The sequence below is a fragment of the Motacilla alba genome, chromosome 15, assembly GCF_015832195.1.
Source record: "Motacilla alba alba isolate MOTALB_02 chromosome 15, Motacilla_alba_V1.0_pri, whole genome shotgun sequence".
Taxonomy (NCBI): Eukaryota; Metazoa; Chordata; class Aves; order Passeriformes; family Motacillidae; genus Motacilla; species Motacilla alba.
Genome location: NC_052030.1, coordinates 3,028,334 through 3,041,016, shown reverse-complemented (window position 1 = coordinate 3,041,016; position 12,683 = coordinate 3,028,334). Strand labels below are relative to the sequence as shown.

Sequence of the window (12,683 nt, the reverse complement as noted above, 5' to 3'; positions counted from 1 at the left end):
TCCCGCGCGGGAGGGCGGGAACAGCGCGAGGGGGGCGGGGCCATGGGCGGGGCCGCGGCCGTGAGGGGGCGGGCGCTGCCGGGCATGGCGGCTCTGGGGGGCTGTTCATGAGGGGAAACCCTGAATGGGGATACGGGTGCGAGGCCGTTCTTCAACGGGGGGTTTGATCTGTGAGGAGGGCTGTCCTCTTGCTGCGGGGGAAAAAAGGGGCCGTTGCTAGGGCGCTGTGGAGTGGGGATAGGGCCGGCCCTGAGGGGATGTGGTGACGTTTTCCCGGAGATGTAGAGTGGGCACAGGGTGGTGGCTCCTGACGGTTTGTGCTATGGGGATGGAGCTGCCCCATGAAGGGGCTGTGGGCTGTGCCCAGCGGGAGGAGGGGGCTGCTGCTGGGAGTTCAGGATGAGGCAGGTGGGGTTCAGCTGCTTTTCAGCGCTGCTGTTGACACACAGGTGAGTTATTTGCCCCAGGTGTGGGATCACCAGGAATATTAAGGCAGGGATTTTAGGGAGAGGACATGGACAGACACGATATTGTTCCTCCAAGTGAAGTGGCTGGCAGGGTAGTACAGTAACACCTATTTCTCTTCTGGTGTCCTTTTCCTGGATGTTGCCTGGCTGCCTGGAGTGAATTTTATAGAGGTTATTTGGTTTTCCACTCTCTTAGATGCATCCCTAGATGAATAAATGCTACACTGCTGGGAAGTAGCTAATTACCTGTCTCTGATGGTGACAGAGGGGTAATTTCATGTGGTGAATCAGCAGGAAAAGAATTCAGGAGTCCTGGCTGTGTTTCCACATCCTTAGTGTTTAGTACATGGTCCTCAGGCAAGCTGATTAATTTAATTTAAATTCCTGATTTTTATTTATATTTTTTCCTCACCAGGCCTAAATGAAATCTATAGCACCTTCATGTGATTCTGCCTTTTTTCACATCACTCTCGGTAGTAGTAGCTGTAGAAGTATCTTAAACATGTACAGGAATGCCTTTCACTGTTAAATATGTGAAATTTGAGGGGAAATTCAGACACAGACCTCATGAAACAGTGATATTATTAGCTGACTGAATTGTTGGGATTTACTTATCCTGTACGTAATGGTGGGATTGGCACGAAGTAAAACCTCAAAGAAGGTGGGATTTGATGCTGTTCCCTCTGCTTTGGTACAAGCCTTGCAAGAAGCATTAGCTTTGATGTGTAAGAGCACCCCGCTGATGGGCCCGACAGACGAGTTTCCCCAGAATTGACTGGGAAGTGATTCAGAGGTTAAGGTGCAGTTAAATGTAACACACTTGTTTAGAGTGTAAAATAAGTGTCACAAGGCTAAACTGGTTAATAATCTGTCCTGATCTAATATTTCTCCTTGGAATTAAAAAAAAATGTGGACATGTAACTTTTTAAAAATCATTTTTATCATGTGTCTTTGTTAGATTTATGGGGGTTTTTAATATCTGGTAAGACTATCTAGACTGCACTCACTGAGGGATGAAACTTCCCAAGGGTGCTGAGCTGTGCTAGGCCTGTGCAGCTGAGCCAAGTCAAAGAGGGGATTAATAGCACAGCTCCTCCAGCAAATGAGGGCCTGGAGATCTTGGGGCTTGAGAATGTTTGTTCAGGTGATGCCTTAAGTTGTCCTTTGAAGGCCTTTTAATAAATACCTACTTCATTCCTTTAACTCTGTCTAGCCTCTGTTCCAGGTAGTGCAGGAAGAAATGAGGAATGCCTCAGGCTGGATGGGGCTCGGAGCAGCCTCATTTAGTGGAAAGTGTCCCTTCCCTTTGCAGGGGTGTGAAACAGGATGAGCTTTAAGGTCCCTTCCAACCCAAACCATCCTGTGGTTCTGTATAACCCCTCCTGTGATCAGATCAGTGGGAAACAACACCTCAACAAATGTTGCAGATCTAGAGAGGGAACTTGTGAAACTCGAGAGATGTGCAATGCGTGAGTGTGAAAGAAGCAGGTGGGGAATGATGACTGAATCACTAGGGAAGGGTACATAAGGCAACAAAAGAAATCTGGGAAATGGATCTGCAAAAATACATGAAGTAGACAAAGCACCAGGAAAATCTGTAAGATGAAGAAGGAAAAGAAAAGTAGGATAAAGACTATTCCTCCAGAACTCTTGGAACAGTTAATTCTTTCCTGAACAGAAAAGATGAAACCATATGAACAATATTTTATACATCATCAGACACTTCTGCTTATATATAATACATAAATAAATGTGTGCTTAATGTATAAGATAGAAATAAATGTATTTTTTCTGCCAGAGAATTAATGATGTTAATAGCTGCTGTAGAGTAATTAAGAGGTAATAGGTTAAGCATTAGAAAATGGGGGAATAAGGCAGTTTGGATGAGATTGCTGGGCTGGAATGGAAGAGAGTCAAGACAGTCAAGAGTGTCTGAGCTCTGTTCTGAATTCTTAGGGAGGCATAGTATTACTTTTTGTTTAAAATTACTCAGTAGATAAGCCGTTATCAGGTGAAAAAAAATAAATAAGAGGGACCCTTCAGTATTATGTAGCCAGATATGGTGCTAGTTTGGATCATTCACTCAGCTTTAGGTATCTTCTTTGTAAGTTAGGTGTAAATCTTGCCCATCTCTCAAAGGCTTTGGGTGCCTTTTGAAACAGCAGTACTATTTCTTTTTACAGCAGAGGTTTACATTTCTTTCTGTGTCTGATAAAAATAGAGGAGAAAATGCATGGGTATTTTCCATCTGCAGGTGGGAAAGGGACCCTGTCCCTTTATATACAAGGATATACCATCCTCGTACAGTTTTGTTTGTTTTTTAAAATCTTGGTTTATCCTCGTTGATGTCTAAACCCCCCTCGTTATCTTCTGGAAGCTTTGGTCATCACTGTGGAATTCCTGGCATGAGAAGGCAGAGCGTCAGGGTGGAGAGAAGATCCTTGCTGAACAGCTGTAATGATGAAGACAGTGATTTTAATTGTCCTAATCACCTCTTTGCTGGCTTCAGGTAAGGCTGATGCAGAGAGGGAGAGAGAAAGGTTGCCTCTGGGTGGGTGACATTCGAGCTAATACATGCTTTGGTTTTGTTTTCCTCTGTGCAAAGAAAGAAGCTGCAGTTAAAGCTGTGCCTGTTTTTCTGTTTGATCATTGGCAGATGGTGATCTTTCAGTTTTGAAGCAGCTTGATCCACAGCTTCCTTAGGCATTCAGCGAGGGTTTGTTTCCTTTGAGTAGTCGAGATCTGTGTACTCGTTAGTGGTGTCAGAATGAAGCAGGGGACCTCAAGCTGCTTCCCTCTAAAACCACTGTGGGTTCTTCTTGGAATTGCGCTGAACTAACACCAAAACAAGCGGAGGACTAATGTCTGATGCTGTGCTCAAAGAAATAAAAACTTCAATGATTTAATTGTACACATTGCTAGTGTTAATAGTTCTCCAGAGAGTCAAATGCTTAAACATCTGGAAATGACAATGCTAGAGATATTGTGGCATTTTCTGTACCTTCAGTCCTGGTTTTCATTACATGGCTTAAGATTCTCTCAAGTTACATAACTGCATGCTATTTTTGCGTACAACAATCACTTTTTTCCTCCTTAAATGTCTAGTATCTTCTTGGAAATGCGTATGATGATATATTTCAGAGGAATAATACAAGATGGAATAATTGTAGCCTAAAGGAAAAGAGGAAATTTTGCTGGTGTGGCTGGATTCCTTTAAGATGTAGCTTTATTGTTGGTTTAAACCCACCGAACCTTCAAGTCCTTCTGAAGTTTCACCTTCACCTCCATCCTTAATTGCATCTTTTTGGTGTGTGAAAGCACCAGAGGAAACAGCAGAGCAAAGGTTAAAAGAATGGTGTGTACTGATGACCAAGGACAGCAGTAAAACTAATAAACCCCAGAGAATGCATGTTTACATCAAGGGTGGAAGGTCTGTGCTCTGCTAGAGTCACAACCCAGTTAACTTGTTGGGAGAAAATCTGTACTCTGGTAACAAGAAGATGGTTAACCTACGTTGTAAGTGCCATTCTTTCTCTTGCTATCCCAACAGGAAAACAGGCCATAGCCATAAACACATCCTTACCTTTGGTTCCTCCTAATTTTGGGTGGCAGCCTTACCTAAAATTCACTAAGGTTGAAGCAAGGAAGATTCTGTGGCAAAAGATCTTGCCATAATAGTTGCTGATTCTTGAAAAATCTCCCTAAAACTATTTGGTTGCTTTCAGTCAAAAGGAAGCAAAGAGACACATTAAAGATTCAGCATCAAATGTTGTCTTCATGTTGGGCAAAAGTGACCTTAGTCACACGTGGACACGTCTCTGGGGTGCCTCTAAGTGCGTGGGTGTGTGAGTGTGAGTGAGCACAATCCAGCTATTGGGAAGTTAAATAAAATAGAATAACCTCTCTCTTCCATAAGGGGTTAAATTGAGGGGTTTTTATGAAATCCTACAAATCTTGACTTCTTTTTTGACGCTACAGGGAAGAAATTCCGATGGTGCACCCTTTCTGACCTGGAACAAAGGAAGTGTGCTGAGCTCTCCAAAGTACTTACAGCTGTGCTGCCCCTCTCTACTGCCAGTTCCTTTACTAGGATTTCTTGCATCAGAGCCCACAATACATATGACTGCATTGATAAAATCAGGGTGAGTTCACAGGGACTTTAACAAGTCCCTGATTTTGTGTCCAAATCCTCTTGAAAAAGTAACTGGTAAACAGAAACTATGGGAAATAAAATGATACTGAAATGATTGAACTGCTTATGTGACAACATATATGCTTACATGACACAGTCACTTGAGAGGCAAGAATTAAATCCTGTGAGCATTCTACCAGATGTACTGTTTTACCCCAGTTAATCTCTTTGCAATCTCCAAGAAATAGTGAAAGCTGCTTGGAAATAAATAGGCAAAAGAAAACTACTAAATTAAAATTTGTTGAGGCAGAAACTGTGGTCTTGAACCTTCTGTTTGTTTCCTTGTAAACACACTTGTTTTGAGGGTTTTTCTGTTGTTTTAAAGGCAAATAAAGCAGATGCTGCCTCCTTGGATGCTGGAGATGTTTACTCTGCTGTAAAGCTGTACGGTTTGGCAGTGGTGGCAAAAGAGATCTATGATCAAGGTAGGCTGGTAAAGCTGAAGAATAAACTGTACTTCTGATCCGATTCTAAGAAATGGCTCTAGATTTCTTGAAAAAAAAAGTCAATATGTTTTTATTAACTTTGTGGGGAAATGGAGGTGGCTACAAATTGTTTCTAAAATACTTAATGATGATGAATAAAATACCAGTGATGCTTTGTACCCAGCAGCCTTTCTGCCTGTGGCACTGACAAACTTGCATTGTTTGTCTGACAGGGTACCATGCAGCCAGTATATGGTTAAGTTCCTGGCACCTACATTGACTAGGCCTAAGATAATTTCTTCTTTAGCCATGTTCACTGAAGTAATTCAGCTCCTCTTCAGAGATGGAAGCTGCAGAATTTAATTATTTTTTTTCTGTTACACATTTTGTGCTATTGCAGGAAATTGTGTGTTTGCTGTGGCCATTGCCAAACGAGGGACTCTGGATATCCAGAGCCTACAAGGTGTGCGCAGCTGTCACAATGGAGCCAGGTGGACGTCGGGCTGGAATATTCCACTTGGCTTTCTCCTTGCAAGAAATTATCTTTCCTGGGATGAGGCCCAGCCTCTGAGCCAAGGTAGGTGATAAGAGCCATAGGGCTACCTCTGGCCACAGCAAATGTAACTGAAATGCCAGCAGATGTAGGATGAGCTAGTTATGGCCATGATATGTTTGGCCCCTTTTCCTCTTCTGATTTTTTTCCCATTTGACTTTTTTCTTTCTTTTTGTTTTGTTTTGATTTTTTTCCCCTACACCTGCAGCAATTAGTGAGTATTTCAATGCAAGCTGCATCCCTGGGGTTGGTGTTGCTGCTCCCCGACTGTGTGCTCTCTGCCAAGGACAAAAATCCTATGTCAGAGACAGGAACCACTTCTGTGAGACAAGCAGTAATGAACCCTTCTATGACTCCGAGGGTGCCTTCAGGTGAGCTCTGGGACAGTGGGCCTGAGTTCACTTTTGGGGGAAAAAGAACTTTTAAGGTAGGAAAGCCAGGTGAAATGTTATTAGGATGGCATTTGTCTTCCTGCAGGTGCTTGAAGGATGGAGTGGCAGATGTTGCCTTTTTAGATCATCTGAGAATTATGAATGCCACAGGTAATCTTAAAAATGCAGTTTTCTTTTAATCTCTGTCTGTGCTCTTTCTTGCACAGTTGTTTGAGGGATATGCCTATATTTTTGTTGTTTCCAGGGAAAATTCAATCCCTGCAAGCAGTTCAGAGGTATTTCTTGGCTCTCCACACAACTCAGAAAGAAATAGAACAGGAAAGTGTGAGTGAGCAATGATTGCTCACAGGAGATTCTTAAAATGGGAGCAGACAGGTGGTTTCGTTATCTGTCAGTATTTGCTTTGCCCGAGTTACAAGATTCCTTTTAAAATTCAGCATATTGAGCTGCATAACTGTGAAGTTCCTGTACACCTGCCTTGTACTTTTAAACTCAGTTGAGCTCTGTAGCAAAGGTGGTTAGCAGTAGTATTTGCAGGTAAGTATTTTTAAATAAATGTATTTACAGCAGTACAGCTTAAAGAGTATTTTTGAGCAGCTCTGGCTGAGGTCCCTCTCTTTCTTATAAGAAGTACTTACCAAAGACAACTTTCCCAAGTGTGCTTGGTACACCGTGCTGCCTGCATAACATTTTCTATTCCATCTCTGTGCCTGCTGGCTAGTCATGGCTCTGGTCACAGATTCACGAGTGTCTCCTTGTTTCAGAGTCAGAACAACAGGAATATGAACTCTTGTGTCCTGATGGGTCCACAGCTGAGCTGACTGAATACAGCACCTGTAACCTGGGCAAGGGGCCTGGCCGTGGCATCGTCACCCGCAACAACTTCCAGAAGATCACCAACAAATTTCTTAGCATGATCCAAGTGAGTGACTATTATAAGCTGTCTATGTCCAGACACAGTTTTTTCTTCCATCTTTGTGTGGCAGTCAGGTTGCCTTTTTTCTTGAGAAATTTATAGTTAGTGTAAATAAAGTGCTAAAAATTGTTTGTTTTGGAGAAGGATCTTGCATTGGCTTGTGTAAGGTTTTGCTTTTTTCTAAAATGTTCTGTAGGAAGCTGAGAATAAATCAGTAAAGAAGGGGAAGATTCCATAACACATACTGGAAAATGGCTAATAATGTTCATCCTGCCATGGAACTTGAATCAATTTTTATGTAGCTGAGGGAGACTCATAGATTCAGGCAGAGCTCACTTTTCTTCATCTCTTTTTCTCAATTTATAAATAGTATTTGATATCTTGACCACTGATAAAAAGGGAGGGAAGGATGAGGCTGCCCGGTGCTGGAAGAATGAGCAGATCTGTTGCCATTTAAAAGTGTTGTTCTTTGTCCTAGCGCCTCTTTGGGCATAAAGGAAAGGAAAGAGCCAGATTTGAACTCTTCAGTTCAGCACCATTTGGGGGAAAGAACCTGCTGTTCCGAGATGCCACTCAGCACCTGCAGCTTCTTGAGGAGCAGCTGGAGATTGCCTATGTCCTTGGTCTGGATTATGTAGCGCTCCTTAAGGGACTCGGCCATGAAGGTGAGAACCATTCCAGAGGACTGTACCTAAGGAAAGGGAAGAGAAGGTTCTTCTTCCACATTATTCCTGCCTCCAGGCACAAATGCATTTACCTGAAAACCCCCTTAACTTGTCACAGGTTGGTGGGCTAGTGACACGATCTGCTTCCATTTCAGGGAGCTCCTTGGACAACAGCGTTGTGCGCTGGTGCTGCATCAGTGATGCTGAGCTTCGCAAATGTGAGGAGTGGGCACTGAACATCAAATCCGACCCATTAGTCTGTGTCCAAGCAACTTCCATGACCAAGTGCATTGAAATGATCAAGGTAGGAGACTCCTTCTGCTCAGGGTGTAAGGCTGCACAGGCCATGTATGTCTTATCTGAACTAAAGAGAGGAAAACTAGCTTGAAGAATAAGTGGGAATGAGAGGGAATTTATGCAGGGGAATTTTCAGCCAGTGGAGAAGTCCTGCTGCTTGGATACTCAATTCATGCAAATCCTGTTTTTGTTATTTTCTGTCATGCTGCTGGCAGAGTAGTGAGGCTGATGCGGTCACCCTGGATGCAACGCATGTGTACATTGCAGGGAGATGTGGACTGGTGCCTGTAGCTGCAGAATGCTATGGTGAGTTCTCATGTGACCTTATCAAGAAAAGTGGGAATCAAAAAAGTACAGTTAAGAATATAGTTAAATTTCCACAGTTTGTGATGTTTTGTGATGGAAGCCGGAGTCAGTATAAATGTGCAAACACTCTTCCCAGCTCTTCCAATAACTGGCTCTAGCATTTGGTCTGTTTATTTTATCCCTTCTGTTAAAGGGACAAAGATGCTGACACGGCTGAAGAGTTTCACAAGGGTTTTGAAGGAATGCTGCCATGTAAAAGGAATGACAGCAGTTGCAAGATCCTTAATGTTTATCTCTCCTTCCAGGAGGAGATTGTGCCCCAGCAGCTGACACCATGGAGAAAACAGGGAAACGAATTCATCTTAAGCACAAAGGTAACAGAAACTTTCTAGGGTTTATGCAGGAATTTATTTGCATGTTGGTTTAGAATAGAATTTCCTGTGCAAGGACAAGAACTTTGTGGCTAAGCAAAGAGCGTAGGTCCTGTACCCTAACTGAAGATACTGTGACAAGATGAGGGAGGGAAAGGGGGGCTGTGCCCTTGTGAAATGCTTAATTGCCTTGGTATAACTGGTTGTTGTCATTGTTTCACAGCACTACCACCAGTTTATGCTGTTGCCCTAGCCAAGAAAAGTGCCAAACAGATTCACATCCATAACCTTAGGGGAAGGCGGTCCTGCCACAGTCACCTGTACAGTCCTGCAGGATGGTTACTTCTGTCCAGACACACACTGGGAGCTCAGCAGAATGATACTGAGAACTGTGATATTGCCTCTGGTAAGGGCTGCCTCTAGGTTCTCTCTTAACTAGACCATGAAAATCTGAAGCTTAAATTCGTGAGCAAAATAGAAATGGGGCCATGAACATCCAACCAGCAACTGATAGCTACAGTTTCAGAGGGTGTTGAAGCAGCTTTTCCTCATATTTGACTATGTGTCACACTGTTTAGCCCTCTTCTTGCTAGTTGTTAGGATGTTTCTTTTCTGTCTTTTCCCATATGTGAAGAGGCTTGGGAACACCTTGCCTTAATCTCATCTCAGTTTTCTTTACTCAGCTTATCAGAATTACTTTTGGAAGGGCTGCATGCCAGGAGCAGATGGAAACCTGTGCAAGGTGTGCATTGGAGATGGTGAGGTGGAAGGAGCTCGAGTGTCCAGCAGATGTGCTGCAAGTCACAACGAACATTACTATGGCAATATGGGAGCACTCAGGTGAGCTTTTTGTGAGAGTCAGAAATGCAGAGCAACAGACAGAATTGCCTTATTATTTTGCTGATTTTAGTTTTCTTGGAAGTTTTTTTTTTTTCTCTATTTGTTAAGCATCTGGCTGGATAAACTTTTGCTAGTGTGTATTTTGTTTTGGTTGCAGTTGCTATGGGATGTTCAGCTGACTGATGGTTTAAAATGGTGATTAAACCATTTCCAGAGCAAGGCAATGCTTCCAAACATGTACAGCTTAGAGCATTGGTACTGACTCATTAAAGGGAAGGGATGAAAGAAGACCAGAGAACAGAGGTGCTGTGGTAAGAGGCAGTGTAGCATACAGGAGATAATTAAATAGAGTGGAGATTTAAAAAAAAATAGTTGAAGACAGAGGCAGACAAGACTTTCAAAAATGAAACTTCTATGAAAGTTTATGAAAGCACTCTTATGAAATGTACATAATGTATTTAGTTGAATTCCATTCTCTTTCCTGCCTAGGCATGGGTGAAGGTGCACATTGAGCAGCAGCTTTGACTTGGAAGCTGCTGTAAGGAATGAAAAGGATTGCCTTAGCAAATCTCTCTGCGGACATCACCGACATATCCCAAGAGATTAGAGATGGGAGGGATACTTCCAGCTACTCCAATTTTAGCTTCACATGACTGTTGAAATGTCAGTCACCATGTAGTGCTGTCTTTGATCCCTTTTTTTTTTCTTGCACTAGGTGCCTAGTTGGCAATCCCAGTGGAAGAAGCTTTGGAGATGTAGCTTTCCTGGAACACTCAAACCTGCTCCAGAACATAGAGGGTGAGATGCAGATGTTCTCTTTTCCTTTGAGAATGTTCATTAATGTCAGTTACTTTGCACAAAGCAACCATCACTCGTGAGGATCAGCCTGTACAGATTTAATCTAGGTCCATGAAGTTCTGTTTGTAAATGGAAGATTGCTGGAAGCTTGCTGCATGTAGGTGTTCCAGTAAAGCTCAACATTCAGATACTGTAAGAGAGGAAAGAAGAAGAATCACCGAGTGCAAAGATGTCTGTCAGGATAATCATCCTTGTTGACTGCACTAAATTTCTGGAAGCTTTAAATTTCAAATCTTTAAAAGGCAAAATATGTTTTTCCTAGAGTCAAGGAGAAAAGGAATCCTCATTAAAGCAAAATAAAATTCTTTTTTAGGCAATTTCAGTAAGAGAAGAGACTTTTCTAAGAAAGGAATCTCTAAAATCAACTGAAGATGTAAGGGGCTGGAAAGCCACAGGAGTTCCTGCAGCAATTAGCAGTTTGTCTGGGGAAGCAAAGAGCATGTAGGCCAAATTCCTTTGTTTCCAGAAAGGGATCTGGTTACAGATGCAGATGAGACATGATATGCTGTTCATATGCCTTGATATGATTCTATTTTAGTTGCTAGGTGCACTTAAGTTCACTGACCTCAGTGAAGACACTACCCTGGTCCTTATGCATTCCTAAGAAATGACCACATAGCACGCTGTGTTTGTTTTGAACACATTGACTACACTTCTCCCTCTCAAATTTTAACATTTTATTTGAGATTCACCCTCTCTTCTGCTTTAATTTTTCAAAAGGATTACCTTTCACTTCATTTTCTTTTCAGATCTGGGCAGCTCTGGTTGGGCAAAAGGTTATAGCCCCCTTGACTTTGAGCTCCTGTGTCCGGACGGAACACGCGCGGCAGTCACAGAATGGGCCGGCTGTAACCTGGGCCCCATTCCCCCCAGCGCTGTCATGACTCGACCAGTCACTGTCACTAAAATCTCTGACTTCCTACTGAAATCTCAGGTGTGACAGGTAACAGGGAAAAGCTTGGCATGTTACCATTTGTTATGTACAACTGCTGAAAACCCTTTCAAGATGAAAAGCTTTATATACTAGTGCCTTCAGATCCAATACAAAAGAATTAAAAATGTGCACGGGAGATTGATAAAATAGTTATTTGGATTTCCTAAGGCGTATTTTGGCACCAGTTCCCAAGTTCCCATTCCACAGAGGCCATACTTTTCCTGAGAAATAAAGCACTGCAAAAGTGCATCTTTTTGTACTAATAAGAACAGTGCTAGATAAAAGTGCTATTAATGATGCAAGCTGTGAAACTTCTATTCCTTTTCTGTTCAGGAATCTCTGGGAAGCAAATTGGATTCTGAATTCCAACTCTTTCAGTCGTGGAAGTATGGTGAAAGCGATTTGCTTTTCAAAGACATTACTCAGTACCTTGTTCATGCAAGTCACCTGAGCTATCAGGAAATCCTTGGAGAGTCTTTCATTCAGCTGGCAGAATCAGTGTTTAATTGCACACCTGCAGGTAAATTCAAGCTCTTATTTCAGAGTTAGAGAGAAATGCAGCAGGCAGCCTTCTGTGCACAGCTCTGGCCCTTTGTTTAGACTGCATGGAGGAGTATGTTCTATGTAATCCTGTTCATAACAAATTTCTAAGGAGTTCTGTGTTAGACTTCTGGGAGACTAACTTGGTAATTGCAATTCAGAAGGGGAATTTGACCTCTATTCTGCTGTTTTAATGAAAAGCATCTGAAGAACTTACTACTTTTGAAGCTGATAGCATCTCTCAGTGTATATTTTCTTACTGGTTTGTAGGCATCTTGGACTTCTGCAAACAAGATATCTGTGCATCCTCATCCAACTGACAGCTCATACAGAGGCTTTGCAGGGCACATAACATCAGCATTGTTGCTGAGAACAAGGAAAACGTGCAAGTCCAACCAATCGAAAGCAATCAGCAAGGAAACAGTCATCTCCAGAAATGTATGCTGAACACCTCCTTGTCTTTTTTTTTCAGCAGATTTTATGTTTATGATGATGTAATACTACTCACATATTATCCCTTTCTTTTATGGAGCATGAGGAACAGCACAACCAACAGCACAGAACTAGGATCAGCATTGTGCAAAGAGCAGGGCCAGTACCATGGACTAAAATACAGACTTGGTGTGAGTGGCACAGGTTAGTTGGTAGCATTTTGCCTTGTTTGTCTTATAAACAGTTTCCATGCAAAAACCTCAATCAACTGACATTTTGGTACTTGCAACATTGTCTTCCTGTATCTGTGATTTTGGTTGCAGCTAGGTAGCCCCTGCTGAATGCACATCAATATTTCTTCTTTAACCAATGATTTTTTTACTAGTAAATCAAAACATTTTTTCTCACAAATAAATGTATTAAGACATTCAATAGCCAGCAGAACTGGATGCTTGCAGCAGTTGGTTATTCCTCTTTGTCAAGACCTCCAACTAT

At 42.4% G+C, this 12,683-nt stretch overlaps 1 protein-coding gene across 2 annotated transcripts; it reads left to right on the top strand.

Annotated features, from left to right (window-relative positions):
• Positions 1–126: 126 nt before the first annotated feature.
• LOC119707418 (melanotransferrin-like) lies at positions 127–12,637 on the top strand. 2 transcript variants are annotated; one of them, XM_038152401.1, is made up of 18 exons: positions 129–449; positions 2,845–2,976; positions 4,446–4,609; positions 4,985–5,084; positions 5,485–5,661; positions 5,846–6,008; positions 6,115–6,179; positions 6,794–6,951; positions 7,424–7,610; positions 7,766–7,914; positions 8,123–8,213; positions 8,519–8,587; positions 8,808–8,990; positions 9,268–9,424; positions 10,140–10,222; positions 11,032–11,216; positions 11,550–11,736; positions 12,027–12,637. In XM_038152401.1, the coding sequence occupies exons 2-18, from the start codon at positions 2,925–2,927 to the stop codon at positions 12,074–12,076; spliced, it is 2,220 nt and encodes a 739-aa protein (XP_038008329.1). In that variant the 5' UTR covers positions 129–449; positions 2,845–2,924; the 3' UTR covers positions 12,077–12,637. The 2 variants fall into 2 exon arrangements, with proteins under 2 accessions (XP_038008330.1, XP_038008329.1); XM_038152402.1 differs by lacking the exon at positions 12,027–12,637 and having other exon boundaries at positions 127–449; positions 11,032–11,225; positions 11,550–11,682.
• Positions 12,638–12,683: the final 46 nt, after the last annotated feature.